This window comes from Chroicocephalus ridibundus, chromosome 13, assembly GCF_963924245.1.
Source record: "Chroicocephalus ridibundus chromosome 13, bChrRid1.1, whole genome shotgun sequence".
In the NCBI taxonomy this organism is placed as follows: Eukaryota; Metazoa; Chordata; class Aves; order Charadriiformes; family Laridae; genus Chroicocephalus; species Chroicocephalus ridibundus.
In genome coordinates, this window is record NC_086296.1 from 952,931 (window position 1) to 976,151 (window position 23,221).

The 23,221-nt window shown below is 45.0% G+C and overlaps 2 protein-coding genes across 2 annotated transcripts in view; both read left to right on the forward strand.

Annotated features, from left to right (window-relative positions):
* Nucleotides 1-20,971, forward strand: part of LOC134522804 (septin-2) — a 40,015-nt gene extending 19,044 nt beyond the window's left edge. The window contains exons 8-13 of the mRNA XM_063350949.1: nucleotides 590-691; nucleotides 1,503-1,648; nucleotides 2,658-2,741; nucleotides 3,707-3,764; nucleotides 10,791-10,884; nucleotides 18,461-20,971. Coding sequence (XP_063207019.1) covers nucleotides 590-691; nucleotides 1,503-1,648; nucleotides 2,658-2,741; nucleotides 3,707-3,764; nucleotides 10,791-10,859 — 459 coding nt within the window. The 3' untranslated portion in view covers nucleotides 10,860-10,884; nucleotides 18,461-20,971. The remainder of the gene's footprint in view (nucleotides 1-589; nucleotides 692-1,502; nucleotides 1,649-2,657; nucleotides 2,742-3,706; nucleotides 3,765-10,790; nucleotides 10,885-18,460) is intronic.
* The window catches only part of SEPTIN5 (septin 5), a 54,353-nt gene continuing 41,920 nt past the window's right edge, over nucleotides 10,789-23,221 (forward strand). Inside the window, exon 1 of the mRNA XM_063350948.1 lies at nucleotides 10,789-10,884. Within this exon, the coding sequence (XP_063207018.1) occupies nucleotides 10,852-10,884 (33 nt within the window). The 5' untranslated portion in view covers nucleotides 10,789-10,851. The remainder of the gene's footprint in view (nucleotides 10,885-23,221) is intronic.

Sequence of the window (23,221 nt, forward strand, 5' to 3'; positions counted from 1 at the left end):
TATTAGTTTTGCTGCTAACATTCCCAGCCACTCATGTGCTAATTCTGATGTTTGTTCCCCAAGTGCAACTACAGATTGTTGTCTGATGCCTTGATTGCATCTTGATATGTTTATGTTAAACCTTTATTTCTGTATCGCTGCACAAAAGTATGCTAGTTACAGTCATGTGCAAAGAAACATCCATTAGGAATGTCACAAAATGCATTGGTTGGGGAGTCTGTTTCTCTTGGGGTGGACAGACAGGGAGCTGCTCTGCGGGTTTAGCCACTTCTGATTTTGCAGATTGCTGACAGATTACAAACAGTTTCGTTTTTCGTTTAAAAACCAAACGTGGTTTTTAAAATGCCTGCTACATAAGCTCTTTAAAAGAGAACCTCTGTAGTTAGTAAATCTCAGCAATGTTTTTAAGATACATTTTTGCAATAGTAAAATAAAATCCTTAAAATCCAACCAGGGCCTAGCGGAGGCTTCCTTTCTTCATTTTCAGTTTTCTATGTGACAGATGGGTAAATCAGTTGTGTATATTTTTAACTTGATACCTCGTCAATGAAATAAGGATTTATTATTCTTCCTTTTTTATAAACTTCAGGTTCTGGATGAGATTTCTGAACATGGCATTAGGATCTATCAGCTCCCTGATGCAGATTCTGATGAAGACGAGGAATTTAAAGAACAAACCAGAGTTTTAAAGGCAAGTTTCACTCCTAATTTATTATTTTGCTGCAGTAGTTCTTCAAGCCTGTAGGCTTAAAAGTACTTTATTCCCTTATATAATTTTGAAAATTCAAGTTTGCTTTGGATGTTGACTGTGAATTATAATCCTTCTTACTCCAGTCTCTTCATCAGAATTCCAAATGTAGGGTGTCGTGACTTTCTTTCCTTTTCTCTTTTGAATGCAAGCAGTGCTTCACCGAGAACTGTGATTTGCAGTCTGTTTTCTGACTCAAACCTTTAAATGCACAAGCAAAGAGAGAGCCTGTGCACGTTATGCTTACTACACTAATTACCAACTTTCCTCTCGTTAGAGCAGATAATAAAGGTTTTACTGAAGTCATTTCCTCTTTGTGCTGTGATACTTGCAAAGGTGCTTGAAGAATGTATCTGAAGTTCTCTCCCCAGCTACTTCAATCTGTGTCTGAAGCGTGTTTCTGTTGGCCGTTTTCCATGTGTGATGTTATGTCGGATGACACGTTGTGCCCAAACTGTACTTCCAACAACAGTCAAGTGTTCCTAAAGCAAAGCGTCATTTCCTTTTGTGCCTCGGTTGAGACAAACTGATCCAACAAACCCACAGGTGTCAATAACAAGAGGCTGCGTTGCCTAGAGTAGGATTTGTTGGTTTTCTGATGTGGAAGGATTTTAGTGGAGTGTATTTGTCAGCGTTTCTTTTACCCCTCTCTTGTCTGTTACTTAACAGTCTTCGTGCTTTCCTTAAAAGAAAAACAAAAAAAGGAACCAATCAAAAATCAAAACAGTAACTTGTTTTGCTCTGTCTCAACTAGGCTAGCATTCCCTTTGCTGTTATTGGATCCAATCAACTTATTGAGGTGAAAGGGAAAAAAATCAGAGGCCGTCTATATCCCTGGGGAGTTGTCGAAGTTGAAAATCCAGAGCACAACGATTTCCTTAAGTTGCGCACAATGCTGGTGTGAGTAATGGTAAAATTATCCCATCTCCTGTGGTGATGTAACCGTTACAATGGCCAGAGAGGTACAAGAATGTGATCTCCTTAGCTCAAATCTAGCTCTGAAGCCGGTGGAGAGTGACTTTTAGCCCCCTGCAGCTTGTTTTGCAGCTGCAACCCTCTCATCTCTGACTTCAGAAAATTTTTTCTATATTTTACGTTGTCAGATCCACGTGAGAGTTTTTATGCCTTACGTGAACTGGTTTGATGGCTTTACATACAAATTGACGTTTTCTTACAGTGCAGTGGGTGGAGCAGAGAGGCTTTTAAAAATATTACTCAAAGTGATGGATTAAACCATGAAGAGTATTCTAAAGGCAAAGCTGTTTTCTCGGCAGTGGATGAAACCCTATTTTGAATATGATAGCTTGCCCCTTGCCGATTTTTGTCTGATATGGCTGTTCTGCCTGCGTAGATGGTTTTAAGTGATTATTTTTTTTTTTTTTTTTTAAATGAAATCTCGGTATTGTTGGAATTCTGTTGTGTATTTCTGGTTTCGGTCTCTGCTGGGCAGGGATTGCCCTCTGCTGGTCGGTAGTAGCAAGCGCTTTTTCCTCTTTTGACAGCTGGAAGTTGTTAGGCAATGTCAGCTGTAATGGGATCTGATGAGCTCCACCTAGTTCTCAGTTACAAATTATACTTAATAGCACTTAGAAGTCAAAAAATACTTTAGGAATTGAAGCATCTTTCTGAATAACAGCCTTCACAAGGTTCTTACACAGCAAAGACTGGTATATACAACTCCTATACAGTAATTACTAAACAAGAGGAATAGCATGCTTTGCGTCTTTGAAGAATATTGGTGGGAAGGCACTTAAGTACGAATTAAAGACCAATAAACATGAGAGCTGTGTTCTGGCTAGCTTTATGGCAGATTTGGTCTGTAAATAAAATAAAAATAGAAGATAAAAGGGTGTTTTTCTTTCCTTTGACAAGAAGGACAAAGTGTTCAGTAGCTCTTTGCTCGTTCCAGAACGCACATGCAGGACCTGCAGGAGGTGACCCAAGATTTGCACTATGAGAATTTCCGTTCGGAGCGGCTAAAACGAACTGGCAAGTGAGTATGCGCGTGTGTCTGTGTTCTGCTGCTTGTGAGTCTCTTCGTTTTCCACTGTGACCTTGGACTTGCTCTTTCTCCTAACTGATCCCTCCCGTAACTAATTATTTCTCATGACATTTCAACCTGTTGAGTTACTGAAATTTGTATGAAACGCTGTTCTTGAAGAGCAGTAGTATCTAGCAAAGCGCCATGCTTACAAGCAGCTGTTCTTGTTTTCATATCCCTTCCCTTTTCTCTGGGCTTCTAATTGTAACGTGCATGAAGAAGCAGCGGGCTGCAAGCAGGAGAGGTTTTTGTTTAATGATGTCTACTTGAAAAAAGTGAACTCTAGTGAGCACATTTAAATAGCCCCAGCCTATCGGATTAGATAGGATGTTGCTTCTCCAGCTGTTGCAAGGCTGCGTTGGTGGCTGTTCTCTTGCTCCTTCATGCTATTTCAAATAGAGCTAGCGAGAGAAGTTTAGGCCAATCAATCTTTTTTTGGTAATGTGTGGGGGTTTTCTGGATTTTATTTTTTTTCTTGGTAAGGTTTCTGTCCTTGGCAGACTTAAAGCAAATGGTGTACATCTACTGGTGCTGCATCTATTTTGATAGCTTGTTCCTTCTTTATTTATTCTTCAAGTATTCAGCCAAACATTTTGATCTTAAGGAAGAAACGAAATAGCCTACACAGCTTTCTAATGGCTGATTTTGTTCCATGTATAGACAGTGGAGGGAATCTGAGTATACCCATAGCAGTGAAGAAATAGAAATTTAAGAATCAGAGGGTGAATAGTAAGAGTCTGAGGTAAAGATGGCCTTTTGCAAAAGGGGAGCCTGGGTTTAAGAATGTCCTCAGTTCCCCCGTGAGGAAGCACACAGGCTTTTTGATGTTCTGTTATCTGAAATATGAACCTTGACTCTCTTCTTGGGGACTTTTGCTTCTGTATCTTATAGCATCAATGCGTTCTTTTGTTCAATAGGCCTGTTGAAGAGGAAGTGGTAGACAAGGATAGAATCCTCCAGCAGAAAGAGGCTGAGGTAAGAGGGAGCTTCTAAAACTGTTATTCTTTAATATAACATGCTGTGCTCCAGTTTCAGCATCCTACGTCAACTACTGCCTCGGGAGCGTAAGGTTGGAGTTGTGAAAAATAGCAGACCTAATGTGAATATCCAGGTTGCCCATACAAAGTACTGTGTTCATAGTCGCTTGCATTCTGTGGATGGTAGGTAGCGTGCGGACGCTTGGTTGTAGGCAGGGTATTTATCATTTCCAGTCTGTATGCTAATTTTCCATAAGGATAGTTGCTATTTTTAAAGTATTGAAATCAATTCATGTTTGTCAGCGATGTATGCTGCTTTAAGCATAGCATGTCAGGATAGCCTGGGAGTCTAACGTCGTGTCAGATGTGCACGGTGTACTACAAGCACGTTACTAGTACATTTCTTCTTACGGCTTGTGGTTATGGAGTAGAAAAAGGTTATTGAGTTTTAAAAGTCCCATGATATAATTACTGTGCATCTTTTTAATCTTAATTTTGACTTGTAGCAAAATTCATAGTATTTCTCTTGTACCAGTCAACTTAAGAAATTGATGTTTTCAATCTCTGATTTCTTACTCTGTTTCAAGTTATTACTAGGCCTTTCAACTAAATGTTTTCATGCTAAAACTCTAAAGATTCAGGGTTTTTAGCCTAGTATTTAAATTGAAGTAGTACACTGCCAATGCCTATGACTGCTTGCATTGTGAAAACTTAAGACTTGCTGCCAACTGGAAGTGTTTTTTCTGTTTATCCTTCTTTTACCCAGTTCAGCTTGAATCCAAGTCATAAATGGAGGAAGGCATGATTTAAGAGATCAATACGTATATGCAGTGATTTGGAGTAAGAAATAAAAAACTACAAGCAGTTCTGTGTGTTTCTGAGGTGAAAGATTCAGACTCCTGTACATGGAAATTTTTGAAATATAGTTATTTTAGTCTGTGCATTTTCTCTTTCCTGTGTAGCATCCATATTTAAAAATAGCTAACCCTGGCACGTTGACATAAATAGCAAAAAAAACTTTCCTAAAAGGAAATGCAGAAGCAGCTGATTATCACCGTAACTAGTAGTTAATAATATGAATTACCGGAGATTAAATGAGCTGCATCTGTATACCTTCATTTCAGCAACATAAGCACACTAAAAGGCCGTGCACTTATGAGAGTGGAATTTCTGCAAGTATTCTGTACACAAATTAACTGCCTCCCATTTACTGACGTGTGTGGAAACAACCATAGACCATCAGCTGATAGCCAGGAGTACCAAATGCTTTGAAAATGTCAAGAGCATTGTTTAGAGATGTTTTGTGGGGTTTTCCTTTTTTTTTCTTAATGCTTCCAAGATTCAGGCAGTAGACTTATGGAGTTTGTCATAAGTGTTTCTCCTGTTACGTGAACTACATAAATTGTACGTGCTTAGTAGTTAAGTAGAGACTTTGTTATCTTTTGTAAACTGTTTGTCTTAAGGCTTACATCTGAAAAAATTCTCCTGTAACTGTTCCTCCTGGAAACTGTTGATATGGCAGGCACACTATTGTATACCGGTCTATTCTGACCGCTCTGTGTGAATGTAGGTCTAGTGTTTATTATAGAATCACAGAATGGTCTGGGTTGGAAGGGACCTTAAAGACCATTTCGTTCCACCCCCTGCCCTGGGCAGGGACACCTCCCACCAGCCCAGGTTGCTCCAAGCCCCGTCCAACCTGGCCTTGAACCCCTCCAGGGATGGGGCAGCCACAGCTTCTCTGGGTAAATGTATATACATATGTAATGTATGGTTTTATATACTATGACTAAAGGGATGAGGCCTGGAATTTCTTGGAGGACAATCTGAAAGGTTCTTCTGGGACTAATCATCTCTGAATAACTGCTGCTGAAGTTGCAGAGGATTAGGTTAGAACTTGGAAAAACAAATAGATTTTTAACTTCTGCGTTCTATTATCCCAAAGAGATCAAGAGGCTTTGCTGAATCTTCTGTAGATAAGCCGGTATGAAATCCCTTCATCTCCATATCATCCCTAAGGTTCAGACTGGGAAAAGTCTGGGGAGGGAAGAGGCACAGAGGAAATGGGCTTGCATTCCATGGCCTTCACAGAGAAAACAAATATCCATTTCCCCTCCTCTTTTGCATTCCCATCAGTAACGGTGCTTGAAGGGCTATTTACAGTTTGGTGAGGTTTATGTAACCTTGGAAGGAATGAATGAATGCTTGGGCTACTGCCAGGATCAGCTTTATCAAGGCATCACTTTTGCTAAATGATCTTTTATTATGCCAAAGGATGTGGTCCCCGCTTCAGCAATTTGGAATTGCTAATCTATCATTTTGGATTTATTGCTCAGCCCAGTTGTACTTTTTGCCATTTGCAAGTGCTGAGCTGTTGTGCTGAGCTGGGAAGTGAAAATAAGGGTAAAGGTGTCCGTGTTTCTTACAGCAAATGTGTTCAGAGTATTTCGATGTTGTAATGTAAATGGGCACAAACTTCAGAAAGTTTGTAGTGTTGTGCCATGTTCTTCCTACTTAAAAATATGTCATAATAAAAACCTTTCAAAGTTTTGAGAGGCAATACTTCCAGAAAAATGTTAAGGCCATGACTGTATGGAAACAGCAAAGAATAAGCTTCCTCGGATTTATCTGTTGAGCTGCCCCAAGGCGTTGGGCAAATCCTTCTGCTGCGCTGTCCTCAGTGGCGCTGGTCAGCAGCAGGCTGAACACCGCAGAATTAACGGCAATGTTGAAAGTACTTTCTCTCCGGGGTTCCACTTTCTGAATGTGTTTAACCCGTTGGCAGCTGCGATGAAGAACCTGCTTCAGTCAGTGGGCAGCCTGCGGTGGCGGGGCCGGGCTCGGGTAACTGCCTGGCGCTGCAGGTATTGCCCGAAGTGTTGGCGGGAAGGTAAGGTGGAAAGGCAGCATGGCCGCTGAAGGCCTGCGGGCCCGGCGGAAATGAAAATGGCTCTGAGGTTTCATTTGTTCGTAGAACTTTACTGCCCGGTGCAGGGGGACAGAATGCTTCAGCCTTCCTCCCTACAGTGCGATAGTCCCAGTCCTGGGAGCACATCAAGGGAAGAAAACCCTTAGTAAGCAGTTAGCAATGGGAATCCTTTGGGGACTGGAATGAGGAACAGGTTTTTTTCTTTTTTTCTTTTTTTTTTGGGGGGGGGGGAGTGGGTGGGATGTAATTGCTTTTGTTGTCCTTCTGAGTTGTTCTTTGAAGGAACAGTGCTTGCTGCCCGTGCAGTGTGATGGCTGTGGCCGTAGACACTCCGCTATGTATAATGGCAGCGTGTCCTACGAAAGACGCCTGTCTCGGTGGCAGCCCCTTGAAATGTGGTAACTCTGTCAGGAGGATTTTTCTTGTCTTCAGTTGACAGGGTTAGTTATACTCCAGTATGGGAGTGTTTTTAACCAACAGCAACTATCTGGATTTACTAGAATCCACTGTCCACAGTTTTCCATCTTGCCCTATTCTTGCAGCCTCTTCTCTAACGAACTTTCTTATGTAAAGGCATGGGCAGAAATAATCACACTTGGTGTCAGGAGGGGAAGCGTGTCAGTGGGGTAGATACTCTTTGTTTTTAACATTTCTTTTCCTGTGATATCTGTGGGGTCGTCACTGAAAAGCTGCTCGCCTTGTTCAGACAGCAGTAGTACTTGTTGGGGTTCTGGGCAAAACATAGGACCGATGAACTCTTGCAGGTAAAGCCAAGCTGCGTATCTGGTCTCTGCTCGTGGCCTGGAAGCCATTAAGAAGCTGCGTGGTTCCCTTTTAACTCTAACCTTAACTCTCATTTTAAATGCTTGTTTCCTTTCTGTGTTGCTACAGTAGTTGTGTGTAGGCACTACCCAGTAGTTACATGAAAGTAATTTTGAAGTAAATTTTTGTCCTGACATAATAGGTAAACTATGTGGAGTTTATACCAAGCTTAAGTTTACTCTTTTGATTTTTGCTATCTGGGAATTCACAGGAATTTGTAAGTTTTAGCAGATTTCCAAACTTTGCTTCCTAGCTTCCTTTTCATGGTGTGCATTGGCACTACACGGTCACGCTGTAGCATCCTTCTTCAGGGGCCCATGGCAAGTTCCCTGTGGAATACACGAAAGCTGCTCCGACAAGGGAGAGGGTTTGCTGCTGAGCACCATCAGAGGCCTGGTGCGCCCTTGGTGCTCGCAGCGCCCAGCAGCAAAGGGAACATGGATGTTGGTACGGCATCGGCTTGGGTCTCTTGCGTCAGCTTGTGCTCTCACCTTTGTGCAGAGGAAAGGTGGCTGCTGTCTGTGCAGCCGGCCTGGCAAGGTGAAGACGCAAGAGCTGTTTTTAGCTTGTATTGTGACGTGCAGGAATAGTTCTTATGTCCTGTCGTCTACTTGGAGGGGAATTGTGGAAGAGTCAGTTGTTTGATTTTTCTTTTTTTCATTTTAATTTTACACTCGAGCTGACAAGATTCCTACTGTGCAAATTATGTTCTCTCCAGTCTGTCTGTGCACGTTCTTCCTGAGCTCGGTTGTTACCTCTGACTTCAGCCCTGTAGTTACGCAGCCAGGTTTTAGTGTGCGGTATCTGTCTTTACTCAGAGGTTGACTACTAAAAATACTCTTATGAAGCTGGTAGTTGTGAGTTTGCTTAGAGCTCTTGAGAAGCCACAGTTTCACAGCAGGAAGCAACTGTTCTGGATTGTTTGCATATCAAATGCTAATAAAAAATAAAACAAAATGCTTATGCAGCCCAGGACCCATTGAAAAAGATAGATGCACTTGAACGCCTTTTTATTTTTGTTTTCTTTACTTTTTTTTTTCTGGCCACCTTTCGTTATGAAAAGGCAACCTACGTACTAATGCCATAGGAGACAGCGACGTGCCTAGGCTTTTTAACGGGCTTGTGCCTGAAAGTTCTTCTACTGAATTATGTTAAAATGGCTTCAGAAACTTGCTGTTCTTTAGCTAATGGATGAGATTAACACTTCACCTGTAGATCTCAAAACACCACGTGAAAATGGAAAAGGAAAGAACCTTCTGGAATCCTCATGTTGGAGCAGAGCAGGTCTCGTGCCTTTGGCCTGCCTTACATTGGAGTCACAGGCTGCATCTGATTTCTGTCATGGTGTGGGCATATCTTTATCAATTAAGGTTAAGAAAATGTAAGAGTCGATGCTGTATTTAAGTCTTAAAATACGCCGTTGTGTGTTAGCAGAGTGCTGCGTTTGAGCAGTCCCCACAATGCGTGCGCGGCAGTATCTTCCCCAGTGGCTGCTGAATGGTTTCTATTCTGGGAGCGTTCCATGGCTCGGCTTGCAGCTCTGCGGGGGGGGCTCGAGCCGATGAGCTTCCAGCAAGCTCCTTTGCTTCTGCTGGTAAATCTGCAGAGAGGCAGTTGAGGAGACCAGGTGTCTTACGTTTTTACAAGCTGATCTTTGAAGCTTTTCTTGGGCTATGGAATCAGCGCAGCTCTCCTTTCTAGCTGGGTATATAATACTCGTTACAGACTTAGCCGTGTCTCACTGTTCCTGTGCGACTCTCCTTTTGTCGGTGTATCTCCGCCGCAGTCACGGGGACCTGAATGAGCCGGTGCTGAGCCCTGTGCCGCTGCGGCGAGGAGCAGCCCCAGGACACGGGCGGTGGTGGGTCCTGGGCTGGCTCCAGTCTCTGCACCTCAGCTTCTCTCTCCCCTTTTCCCAAATCTGCATCTGAGGCCAGGCAAGGAGGAGTGATACAGGCATCTACAACTAATTTTTCCCTGTTCTGTGACATGTCTTTCTGTTTTTCTGTTTGTGCATAGGTTTGGTTTTTTGTTTGTTTTTAAAAAAAGAACGCTAACAGCTCAACGCCATGTATGTGCAGTCAGGCATTTATCACAGGTTCTTTAGTGTTGAATCTGATGGAGTAACTAATGTCACAGTAGCTAACGTGGGTGAAAATGCAGTGTAATTGTTTAAATATAGCAGTACTTTTCAAAATAAAGAGTTTCTCCCCCCCCCCCCCGAAAATAAACGAAAACAATTCTTTAACTACTTTTTCCTAACGGAGAAAAAAGCTATGTATATTAAAAACTACACAATTATTCTTAGAAGAATGAAAACTTCCTATACGAGCCTCAGATCATTACGTTATCTCCAGTTTGAGATGGACACACATTTTACACAATGTGTGTGGAAATTGCAGCCTGTTTCTTTTCCAGTTTGTAAGACAGGACACTTGCAATTGTGTACGTGGAACCTTCCCCACCTGCATCTGGAAGGAAATACCTAGTCATTTGTAAACCAAATTAGAGGTATTTGCATATGCATTTTGACAATCCATATTAGTGTTTCTTATTTTTTTCTTAGGAACACTTATTAATATTAATGTTATTTTGGGGAAAAAAAATGCATTATATATAACTGGCCCTTTATGAGATGGAAATTAACTTATAAGTGTCCTAAGAAAATACTTTTAAGAAAACAGTTATTGCCAGGAAAAGTCATTGTTTAGATGTAAAACTATTGGTGCTTAATATGTTTAGTCTCTCTTTCCAAATTTTGTAAACATCTTTCTGGTTTGCTTTTGAAGTGGTTCTCAAATTCTGTCTGCACTCTCAGCTGTCGCTGTTGCTGAGCACTGCCCAGTTCTGTGGGTAGCAGCAGATGAGCGTCCACCCCTGGTACTGCGCCTTGAGCACTTGTATCGGAACTAGGCTGCGTTACCGCACTCGAGCAGGGTGTCCGCACACGTAAAGGGGGTGTTTTCTTTACTGGAGGTTGAGTGTTAATGACACAGGTCTGCAAACGTAGCTAGCTTCAAAGGATTTGGGTTTTATTGCTTAATTGTCATTGTAAGTAGTCTTACAAATGTTTTGTGAAAGTTAGACGTAATGCACTAAAGAACCTGAGATGGGGAAAAAAGTATTCAATCAGGTGAATTAATCGAACATTTCCATTTTGTAAGGAGACAAATTGGATCTGCATTTCACTATGGATGAAAAAGATTTAAAGTTTCCTGGATTTTGGTTCCCCCATGAAATTGCTTTAAACGTGTGGGTGTTTCTCTCTTCCAGCTGCGCCGCATGCAGGAGATGATTGCACAGATGCAAGCCCAAATGAGGATGAAGCCTGGTGATGATTGAGATGCTTAACATCTGGATGCATCAGGTATTACTTTTCTGACTTGTTTACTCTCCTCTTAGATAAGAATTTTTACAATGATTCGTGTTAATTTTGCACTTTGGAGTAATTACAGAGAAAATGAGTGATGTTCTGGGTAGACTAGAAAGAAGGGCGTATGCAGGTGTTACCTTGCCAGCTGGTTTTAAGACCTGTAATTTCTTATCTTCAGTGCCTTATTTTTGGATCATCTGCCTTTGTTTCTGTTAGCAAAAGCTCCTCAGAAAATGAATTTGACTATACATAAACGAAAGTTATGGTGTTTCGGGGTGTGTAGTCTGCTGAATTTCTAGCAGTTTTTGCGAAGCACCAAAGGGAATTTGAGGCAAACTGGTTACGTGTACCGAAGACGGGCTCCCTCGCTGTCACGTGTGATGTGATGGCTGGGACCAGAGGGAGTCAAGAAAAATAATTCTTGTAGCAGATATTCATGCTTTCTTCAGAATGCAGCTCTTCTGGCATAATTTTTCTTTTAAATGCGAGAATGAAAAAGAGAAGGATATGAGGAGTCTTGTTGCTTAATACTTCAGTTTAATACTCCAGTTGTGATTGCTGGTCTTCTGGAATGTAAAGCTTGAATAAAATGGCTTATATTGTCCCTTATGACCTTGTGGCAGCTGCCAACATTCCAAGCCTAAAATAAGGAGATTTTTTTGTTGCCTTTATTTGAACCTTCAGTCTTCCTGTTTATATTAAAAAAAAAAAAAAAAAAAAAAAAAAGAAGAAAAAGCTTCCTAAGGGATAAACTTATTCACTGGATTCCTATTTAAGCAGAAGTTGATGGTTTTACTGGTATGTGCACTGTGATCTTTGTGCAAAGTAGTTAAGGGGCAAAAGGTAATTCAAACTCAGGTTTCTTACTGTCACAATTCCAAGTCTTGCAGGTAGAGGAGTCTTTACATCGTGTCTTCCAACTTCCACGCTGAGCTATATTTTCCCAGAGCTGGAAATCTCAGCACTGAGGATGGTTCTGGGGCTGAGCACGCAGCGCGTGCAATAGTCTGACACGAAGCTCTCGCTTCCTCGGGCAGGAGCTGGTAATTACGCAGCCTGATAAATACATTCGTCTGAACTGAAGTCACAAGTTTTTGTGGTGACTTTGTTATTGTACGGCCAAACTCTGCCCACTTGTGAAAATGGCTGTTTGATGCAGGAAACCTTATGTAGTCTAAATTATCATTACTGGTTTTTGCAAAGGAGCTCAATTCTTTGTGTGACTTACAAATCACACTTAATCGCGCGGCATCCTTTAAACTTATACTCAGCAGGAAAAAACTCACCCTAAATCTGCTCGGCTGGTCCATAGTTGTTGCTGGCAGAGCACAGGATGGCAAATGATGCAAATATATTCTGAGCTCCTTCTTCAGCTCCTGGATACTGGCTTTGCTGTGAATCGCTGTCTGAGGGCTAACGGGATGCAGTATTCCTGCTAATCATTAGCCAGTTATGGCACCAGATTCCCTGTGTTTCACAGCTTCTGGTAATACTGGATATGGTATTTGTAGAAACAGATTGGAGCATGGTTTGTGCCAGGCTGAATTTGCAGCCATGGATACGTAAGTAAACAGAGTTTTGAGCAAGCTCATGTGCGTCCCGGTGAAATGTTGTTTTGTAGACACTTTACGCTGCTAATCTGGAGTACGTCTGGGACCACTCCATGCGTTAAGCAGGGCAGCTTTGCAGATTTAACTAAGCGTCCACATGATCTTCCTGTGATTTAGTTTGAACTAAATCTCAAGGAAGTTAGTTGATCCGAAATACTGAATGTGAACAAATTTGAGAAGGATTTGAATGAGATCGTCGTGTGTGGACGTCCTGCTGTTCCTTTGGCATCCCTGAAGCTGTGGTTCTGCAGCTGCTGTGGAAATCATATTTGACAGACTGCTTTCAGGAAAGAATTTTGAACTTCTTTTTTTGTTACCCTTGAGCTATTGATTGATAGACATTTAGTGTAATTTGCTGGCTCGTGCCCAGGCAGATCTGCAGCTGACCCAGAGTGCCGCTGTGTGAAGGTGTCAGTGTGGGGCAGGGGATCCTCACCTGGGACTTGGCCGCAGGCAGGTTTCTCCTGTGCGTGTTAACTGCCTTCACGGTTTAGGAGGAACGATGATTTCAGCCTCCAGCATTCCCATCAGATTTATTTGCTGTATTTTATTGAACTCACTATTTCCAGAGAAACCAGGAAACTTGTAATTAACACAGTAGTTAACAGATCCAAACTGCCAACAAATTTAAATATAATTGATATCAATCTTTTTGTTCTGTTACAGCTTATCTTGAGCATCTCTCAGGTTCTAGTTTTACAAGAACTTTAAAGGATCAGCTCTGCTACTGTCTCTCCTCTAATTGCTCTCTTGCACCCTTACTTCTCTTTATGCTGAGAAAAATGTGTGACTTTGTAGATAACTTATGTAAAAATCAACATTTTCCCTCTTTTTATTTTAGATTCCTATTCCTACCTATTCATTTTCTTCAAAAGTGCCTTGAAAATATATTCCCCTTCATGAAGCAAAGATGTAAAGATATTTTCGGATATTTTGAGAAAAGAGCAGTATGGTCTAAATACCTTCATAGATAAGAGCTGGAGAGTAAACAGGAGGATAATGAAAAGTCGTAATGTCCAAATATGGGGAATACCCGTTTCTGGTTTCAGATGTGTTTCAGGGTGGGGAGAAGATTGCTGAAGGCTTTGAGGTTTTCTGGAAAGAGTCTGGCATTGCATAGTGAGGAAGAAGTGCTGAACTCAACTCCTTGCCAAAAGGAGTGAAGAGTCCGTATGATCATGAAGTGCTACACAGATGGGATGACTGGAAGGTCTGGTTTGCCCGATCCCTTTTGAATAGGGGCGTCTTTCAAGGGTTTGTGGAAAGAGCAAAGGGAAAACTTACTTCAAGTGGTTTTCTTCTCTCTCAAGAGTGGAGTAAGAGAAGCGTAAGGGGAGTGACAGAGGCGGAGATGATACACGGGGAGTATGTCCAAAGTTTCCAAAGAGGATGGACAGATTTCTTGGTGTGGGGAAGTAGAAGCCTGAAGGGGGATGAAGCGCAGTGCTGGTGGAGGTGGGTTAGAAGCAGGAAAGGAAGATGGTTTGGGAGCAGTAGTGACCAGTGTGCCAACTGCAGTTTGTGACAAAAGCCCCCGAGTCCAGACTTGCTTGACAAGGTGGTGGTGATCAGAGCTTTGGAGAGCAGCCCTCCCACAGGTGTGCTGACCTGTGCTTTTCTGTTTCCTCTAAACATTCCCTAGCTTCTGCGCGCAGCCGGTGCCTGTGGAGGTGTGTGCAGCAGCGGTGAGAGCACGGCTGGATGCCACAATACTCTTGGAATAAGCAGCAACAATTTTTTAGATTTTTTTTTTTTTCCCTGACTTTTGATACACTGATCTTTTGAGTCCTTGGAAGCATGGTAAAAACTTCCAGACAAGCTTGGGTTGCTGCTTATATTTGACAGTTCAAATGAAGGATTGGAGAGGAGGGAGATGGAGGGGTGGAATAAGTTACCAAAAATTAAAACAGATTTAGTTTTGTTTGGATACTCTAACACAAAATGCTTTTGCAATAAGCCTGCAGTAATTCCAAGAGCACATTTACCGGTTTCTGAACTTGTCCATCTCAAATGAGCAAGTATTACGAAATGCTGGAATTGTTTTTTCAAACGAAATGGTTATTGATGGGCGTTTCTTCCCTTTCCTTCTCTTTCTGAAAGTGTAGCTCTTTGCAATCTGTTTTCCTCTTGTTATTCTTACAAATCGGTATTATGTCTTCCACTCAGCTTCAGGATCATGCTGGGACAAACCAGTAACAGAAGCTAGGCTATGGAAAACAAATACAGCCAGCTGGAAATGTAGTTATGGTTAGGGAAATGTGTTTGGGGAAAAAACCCAAGCATCTTGCACTTAAAATATCTGTAGGATGGTGAAAATTCTTTTATTATAGCTCATGATTTCCACAAGTATTTTAAAGCCTCCTGAGCCCACTACCTCTGTTCTGATTCTCGGTAAGGGCAGTACCGAAGGCACCAAACAGCTAGTTCTTTCTACCAGTGAATTGACATCATTTAACAGAACAACACAAAGCATTGTCATAGCAACCAGCCTTCTGAAAGGATGCTGCTGAATGCTGAATTGATCTGATGAGAAATGTCATTTGGGGAAGTGAGGATCATGTTGTAGGTTTTGGCAGCTGAAATCGAGAGCCTGGAGAATGTGAAGCTTGGGCAAATTTGTAGTATTTGGAGGAAGTGCCTGGCACTGCCAGTGGCTGTTTCTCTGGCTGGAAATTACCTGAGAAAGGTGCCATCCTTCTCGTGCCCTTTCCGGCTCTTCTGACTATGGACTAGTTCAGCAAACCCCACGTCGGTGGGCTAGCACAGGTTTTTGTTTCCCTTAGAGAGTAGACTTCTGATTGAAATTGCCATTTTTCCTTTGTTGCTGTACAACTGGAGTGCTGAACTCATGTGGCTCTGTGTGACCTTGGAGCTGACTTGCATAGAAAGGTCTTAGCAGGGCCCTCAAGAGCCACCTTGTAGCTGGAGCCCATCTGCCTTTGTGTGCGACGCGCAGAGCACTGGGCAGTGAGGGTCGTGTTACAGCTTTTATTCCTTGAGGTGTGGAACAATAACGCTTTCATTTGCGTTTGTACATTTAAAAACATTATCAGCAAAATGGTCCCCCCACCTCCCACAAACCAAAGCACGCTCTATCTTGCAGACTTTAAGCTTTCCAAGGAATGACACAATGTTTGCAAAACATAAAATGAAAAAGATTGACATACCCAGTAGCAAACTTTTCTGATATTCTCGGTAATTGCCCAAACTGTAGCTCAATAAATTTTGTTATTCGATGGATTGATGCAAACTGGTTCAATTTTTGCCAAGTGATTCCAGACAACATAAAATAGAGAGAATATAAAATTCCTTATGGGTCACGCAGAAGTCCTGTTTTGTGAGGAAGTGTCAGGGGTGAGTGGAAATGTATTTATTTGCTTTTCAGTAATGTGTCGATGCCTTGGGAAAGATGGAAGTCCACAGCGCAGTGGCTACAGTGGCATTGTCAATTCTTGCGCATACGTGCGGGCACCTTGCGCTCTGCCTTGGTTGCCCAGGAGCGATGGGATCGGCCCATCGCATATTCCACCTTCTCCCGAGTCTGCCTGACACAGGGCTGGGTGCGGGTGGGATGCAGGAGGCGAGGGGAGGTGGTTGCTACTGGAATTTGTGGGGTGATGGTATCCTGAGGATGGAGGGCATGGGCCTGCCAGCTCCGTGCCAGCGCCTGGCGTGGGCTCACAGGGGACTTGTAAATGCTTCAGGCCACCTTTTGCTAAGCACACATTTTCAGAGGAACGTTTCTTGGAGTTCTGGAGCTCGGAGCCTGGTATGTATATGTGACTCAGTGGATATTAACCCCATTAGCATATTAAATTAACTGATCATAGAATTGTTAGGGTTGGAAGGGACCTTAAAGATCATCTAGTTCCAACCCCCCTGCCCTGGGCAGGGACACCTCCCACTAGGTCAGTTCCGATAAACATCGGAAAGCAATTCAAAGGCCAGTTTTGGAACTTAGCAGATATCATCAACCAAGTATATACTATGTGGAAGTACAAAGTGTTGCTACAGATCGGCGAAAGGAAAGGGAACAAACTTGAAGCCACGAAGTCAACAGAGGATGACTGAAATATCAGAAACCCAAAATAGTAGGGTTGTGAGTGACAACATGAGTCAAATCTAGCTAACAACAGGACACTGGTGTCATCCAATACTCTTACTCTTTTTGGAAAGACGCTATTTCTCAAAGCTCTTGCTAATGCCTGGGCACCAAAAGGGCTGTAGCTACAACATAAAATAGGTGTGACTTGAAGGAAAAGAATTTAGGTCAGTGAGAAGATGTAACTGCCTATAAAGCAAATGTCTCCGATTAGGACTTCAGAAGTGTCTGTGGAGAGGTGTCAGGCTGCCCTGCAGCGCAGTGGTGTTGGAAGCGGCTGGGGGAGCAAAGCGCTTCCTTCCCGCGGCTGGCAGGACCGCTGCAGGTGGAGGAGGCTGAGCAGTCCCACCGAGTGCGTCGGGGTGCAGGCCTGTGTGCTGCTACTTACCAAGAAAGTTTTGTTTTAAGAGCACACGGGAGAATGTGTTGCCTTTCTTAAGGGATGGTATGAATTCCCATTGCAGATGGAAGCGTTTATCAAAGCTATATGTTGGGGAAAGGCGTGGGGGGGCTTAAAGTCAGTCTAATAGGACTGGAGATCAAACTTGTAAAGAATGGTATCAACCTAATATATCAGAAAATACTGTCCCGTAAGGAGATTAGGAAGAAAAAGCAGTGAAATGACTCCACACCGAAATGCACAAGCATACTTTGGCCAAGTACGTTCTACGAGCATACGAAATGTGGATATCGTGTTGCTAATGCTGGTAACATCAGTGCAGGGCTGTGCCTATGACAACCTTCAGTTTTAGTGGAAATTCCAGTCTTTTTGTGAGTCCGGAACATGAGTTACAGTTCCCTCTTGGGCTGTTGTCTGTACCAGACCAGAGTTAAGCAGGCAATGGCAGAGGTTTTGCTTCTCTGTCATATTTGAAGTAGCTGTGTAGCACAACAGGTTAATTTTGAATTTGAATATTGAATTTGGTTAACGTATGGACTCTGGCTTTAAAGCCTTGATGCTGGCTGCCTTGCTCTGGTTGTTAGGGGAAGCGATGGCCTCCTTAAAATGGTAAGTAATTGTGTATTGAACAGAATTCCCTCCGTGAGAATGGCAAAGAGCAAAGGAGCGCGTTGTCGGCCCCTTATCCCAGCTGCGGTCTGGGCGAGTGCTGCACTGCACCTGACAGGTGAGGTGACACAGCAGTGTTTGCTAGGATATTTCTTCTTTCCATCCAGATGAATGTTTAGATTAAGCTATTTTTTCGTATTGGGAATGAGTGGTTCTGGGACTGGAGGATTTGAGGTGTCTCCCAGGTTCCAAATCTGGCACAACTTCTTAAGCAAGGTCCAATTTCAGGGAAAGCTGGATTTCTGCTTTCTTTGTAGCAGCCTTTTCGAACGGCAAATAACTAGAGACGTCCAAAACTGGCAGTTATTTGAAATGACGGGCCGGTATCCCGTCCTTCAGCCATATGAATAGTGCTGTGTGAGTGCTTGGAGAAACCCGTTTGCCCTACTGTGTTACCTCAGGAGTGTCACGGAGTGTTTGTGCGTGAGATCAGCCCTGCCGCTGGCCCTTGGCCCTGCTTGGGTCGGGGGGTTTGCTTTTCCTCCCCAGAAGCAACGCCGGCCGCGTGCTCCCGCAGACGGAGCAGGGTGGGGGTGCGTCAGGGAGCACGTGGCAAAAAAATGGAGTCTCATTTATGGGCTCTTAATAGACACTCGTGATAAATATTTGGGGCCAAACTGTGCCTGACGGGGCCGGTGCGGTTGCGGCGCAGGTCTGTGACGTGGGAACGTGACACCCCGTGCCCTGGGCTGCGTGCGGGGCTGGGGGGGCTGGGGCTGCCCCGGGCGCTGGGAGGGGGCCGAGAGCGTGTCCTTGCTAATGCTCTTTGTTTTCCACTTCTGTCCGCAGCGGCACCCAGGTCTCTAAGCAGATGGGGGCTCTTTTCTTTGGCCGAATGGTTACGTGCAAAGGCAAAAGCTGGATGCCGCAGATCAAGACCTGCGTTAAAACAAACACAAAGTCTGAAGATCGTGTTGTAAAACGGCTTCTTTTATATATTCGATGTTAATCATGTTATACTGTATCTTTTTTGATTCTTTTGGTAACACTGTCTTCACACTTATATAAACGTGCTTTTATTATCCTTCCTATACCTTTTTATACAGGAACTGATAGAGCGCACTGTTTGGCGTAGTCGTCGTGGTGGTTTAAGGAGTTAATCGTGTATCTGCTAGGTTATTCTCAACAGTTTTGTGATTAATACTAAAAGACTTTGTGGCCTGTTTACGTAAACGTATGTGTGTTTGCACAGTATCACAGCTTTCACTTGCCATTTTAAGTCATTGTGTATCCTACCAGTTTTTCATAACTCTCTGTGCTTTGGTTACTTCTGGAGCTTCGTCTCTGGTGATTTCTGTTTGTGGGATGTATGAGCGAAGGTACAAAACGCTGATGGTTCACCAGTGATGCCAAGAAGCTGACTTTTCTAAATCATCGTGCCTTACCGTACCATAAACGCTGCGCCTGCCAGCGGCTTCGGGGTGCCTCTGAGGACTGGTCGTCAGGGCGCCAGTGCTGAGCGCGAGCATTTCTGTCACAGGCATTTTTATCTGTCAGCTGAGCGATGGCATGTACCGAACTTTTTATATACCATAACACTAATTTTCATTGAAATTTTGTAATAAATTGTAGCGATTGGAAAATCTTGGATTTTGGGGTTGTTTTTGTTGGTTTTTGGATTTTGGCTTTTTCCAGCTAATCTGTGAAATGTTGCAGTGGCGTCATGCACGGTACGTAATCGAAGGAATCGTCGTATTTACCCTGGGGAATGAAGGCATTTTCTAGAATTTACCTACATACAAACTGCTTTGATTTCATTTCAAAACAAATTTAAAAGTGTCTTAGCTGGAAGTCAGGTAGCAGGGCTCTGCACCCACTTTTTATTTTTCCCCAAAGTTCATTAGGCACCTACTGGCATCTTTTAGGTGGGTAAATTCCTTGGAAAATCTGATTGCACACCTTAGTTTGTAAATTCATGAATGTTACTGTTTCCTTTATGTCATTGCTGAGTGTATAGCTCTCTTTCTGCTTGCTTTTGTAGTCTTGCATGTAACATATATTCATAAGCGTAAATTACTCTGCAAATATGGGATTGAGACACTTTGTCTTCTGTACTAGATTGGGGCGTCTTTCATATAATGATTAGCTCTAGTTTTGCTGTCCGGCAGCGAGTGTTTAATCAGGCTAGCATTAACAAATGATTGGCATCTCAGGGATGCCTCTTTGGCTTGTGTTTGGAGTTGAACTGCATCAAATGGACATTCCATTGTTACCTCGGTGGCTGCTGTAATGGAGTTGAAAGAAGAAATGGAGTGACAGATGTGTGCTCGTACAAAGTCTCTCTGGGTTTCATGAAGATGTGAATTGTAAGCGTGGCTGTCAAGACGGCCAAGGGCAGCGGTTTAACGGTAAACATCTTCTCATGAATTGTGTGCCACTATGTGCACCTTTCACATTGTTTTTCTTCCAGAATTTTGCATCATGTTTTGCAACCTTCTTAAAATGATTTGCTGTCCGTTTGTGCCTGTGGGAGTGAGGACAGCCATACCCGTCCGGAGAAGCCGAGGCTGCAGTTGTGTATGGGATTAGCTGTGAGCAAAGGTAACACCGACGGTTCATCCTTCAAGGCAAAGTAGGACAGTGGGGAAGCGGGCTTTCAAAGGCATCTATCTTTAGCTTTATTAACAACGGAGCTTCCCCCCCTCCCCTCTTTTCAAAGCCAGGCACCTAAAGCCACTGTCACAATTCTTGTGTGTGCCGCCTCAGTGAACAATTTCACTAGTGGATACTGATAATCAATCGATAAACTCGGCTTCTCTCTGGCTCCTCAATTCCAGCTGGAGCATCTCTGCTCCAAACCCGAGATCTACGTGAATAATGGTCGAAGAAGGGCTCGTGGCGCTGCTGATACCATACCTGAGTGCGTTCCTTTCAACATAGGCTTGATTTTTATGCCTTCTGCCACTTTGTTGATGTTGTCTGATGTTAATTTTCAGTTACACTTGAACTTGGTTTTGTTAAAATATTTCACAGCTTTATGGGGAAACCTATTTGTTAACCTGAGTCTTCGCTACTGTGGAGATCTCTGGAGAGGGGACTCTGGCTGGAGCCTAATTTCTGACCCTGCAGTTCCGCTCCTGTCTGTGTCGGCAGGGCCGGGGCCATGGAAGATGAGTCCCTTTTTCTGAGTCCCACCCCGGCCTTCTCTGGGCTGGCACCTCCCAGCACTGGGACAAAGTGCCCGCACGAAACTGTGTATGGACTGCTCAGCAGGCCTGAGGAGCAGGTGGCTGCGGTCCTTTCGGTCTTTGTTAGATTTAAAGTACTGTGGCAGACAATAAAACAACTCATGAAAGGTTGGTTGGTTTGTTGGTGCCTTTAATTGTGGTGTAGAGTCTGAAATGGTCTGTGGCACTCTAGCATTTAAAAACAAGTAAATATGGTGACAATTACCTGATTTATTTCTTTTTGGATGCTTTGAATCAATAGCTGAAAGTGAACTTGGGATGAGTTAACGGGTTTTCAAAGCATATGTTCCTGGGCTTGCCAACCTCTGGTCTTGGAAGTGTCTCCTTGTTTTGATACGAGGGATGTTTTGAATGAGAAGGTGGAAGAAATGGCAAGATAAACGCTGTGATGACTGCAGGCATTTGAAAAATCCGTACTGTGGCATCAGTGTTGGTTTTGTTCCAAGGCAGGGGAGTGTCCTCGCGTGTGTGCAGCCATCACCCTGCCAAGCGTGTCCTGTCCTGGATCAGAGGCGTTTCATGTCTGATTATTTACCTGTCCTTGAAATGTGGAAGCTGTGGAAAGAGCTGGGTGTCCTGAGGCTTCGCAGCCCCCTCCCCGTGCTCCTTTGCTCTTGGGTTGGGGTTCCTGTGAGCTTAAATCATGTGCTACTACTGCTTTTGGAGTGTTTAAAATTCACTTGAGTTCTCTCCTGCCTTTCCTTAAGAAGTTATACTGGCAGTTTTTACCTAAAATAACTTTCCATATCACCTCTTCAAAATGGTTTAATGGAAGCAGAGCACACATGCCTGCTTTGCACAGTGCAGTTGCAGCATGATTCAGGGCTTCCCACTGCATTCTGAGATGCTAAATCTGGAAACGCATTTCCTATTTATTCCATTTGTGTTTGGTTTTCTTGAGGTTTTTTACAATGGTGTATCCCTTCTGGGTGTTGTGTTTGTGTCCCAGCGTGGGCAGTGCTTCCTCTTACCGCGTCTCAGCCTTCAGCCACCCCTACCCTGCCGTGGGGCTGGGGGGCCGGGGGAGCTATTCCTGTACCGCACCTGGCCCTGCCTGGGTTTGCCAGCGGGGAGATGCTGTTGGGGTGCTCCAGCCTCTGCGTGCTGTGCTGGGGGGGCGGATCGGACACCACTCCAGCCCCGGGGGGGCCTGGGCCCGGGCTGTCACCCCTCTGGGGCCCGGGCTGTCACCCTTCGGGCCCGGGCTCCCCCTCCGGGCCCGACTGTGTCCCCTTTCAGCCCGGGGCTCCCTCCTCCCGGACCGTCACCCCTCCGGCCCCTCCCGGCCTGCCCCCCATCCCCTCCGTCCCCGCTGTCCCCCCGCCCCTCCGGGCTGTCAGCCGGGGCGGGCGCGGGGCGGGGCGGGCTCCCGGCATGGGCGGCCCCGGCCCCTCGGCGGCGGCGCTGGGGCGGCCCTCGCCGCACACACACACACACACACACACCCCGGCACACACCGCCGCCGCCACCACACACCCCCCGGCGCGCTGCGGGCGGGCGGCACCATGAGCACCGGCCTGCGGTACAAGAGCAAGCCGGGCAACCCAGGTGAGGCGGCGGGGACGCGCGGCCGCTCCGCCCCGCGGCCCTTCGCGGCCCCCCCGCCTCACTCTCTGCTTTTCTCTCCCCACCGCCGCTCCCGCCGCCGGCGTCCCGGCCCCGCCGACCCCCCGCAGAGGAGAAGCAGGTAGGTGGGCTCCCGCCACGGCCGAGCCGCGGGCGGCGGCTCCACCCGGGCGACGGGCGCTTTGCCCGCTCCGTCTCCCCGCGTTTTGGGTCGGGTTTGGCTTTTTTCGGTGCCTCTGGGTGTGTCGGGGGGGGGGGGGCGGTTCGGCGCGGGGCCGGTACCGGCGTTTGGGTGCGGGGGGGCACGTCTGGCATCGCCCCTCGCGGCCACGGGCCCGGCCCGGCCACTCGCCAGCCCCGGTGGCAGGTCACCACCTCGCAGGCGGCCAGCACTGGGCGTTAGGGAACATCTGTTCTGCTTTGCAAAGCAAATCGCTGTTCGGAGACGTGCCTTCGGGTTCGGGAGAGAGGGAGGGGGTGATGCAATCCGATGACATCGGCAGGTTTTTTTGTTCTCGATGTGGTATTTGGAGGGGCTCAGGGTGTTTGAAAGAGGAGGAATCCTTTTCTGACGAGCTTGGATGGCTAGGGATGGGGTTATTAGCAGTCCCGTGTGTTCATTAGCACCCGTCATCATGATGTAGGCAATGTCTGCAGAGCTTTTCTGTCTCACAAAGGTGGGGACGGAGCGATGGTGAACGCAGCAGGGCAGTGCCCCGCATCCCTGCCGCGGGCTGGAGCGATGGTGAACGCGGCAGGGCAGTGCCCTGTGTCCCTGCCGCGGGACGGAGCGATG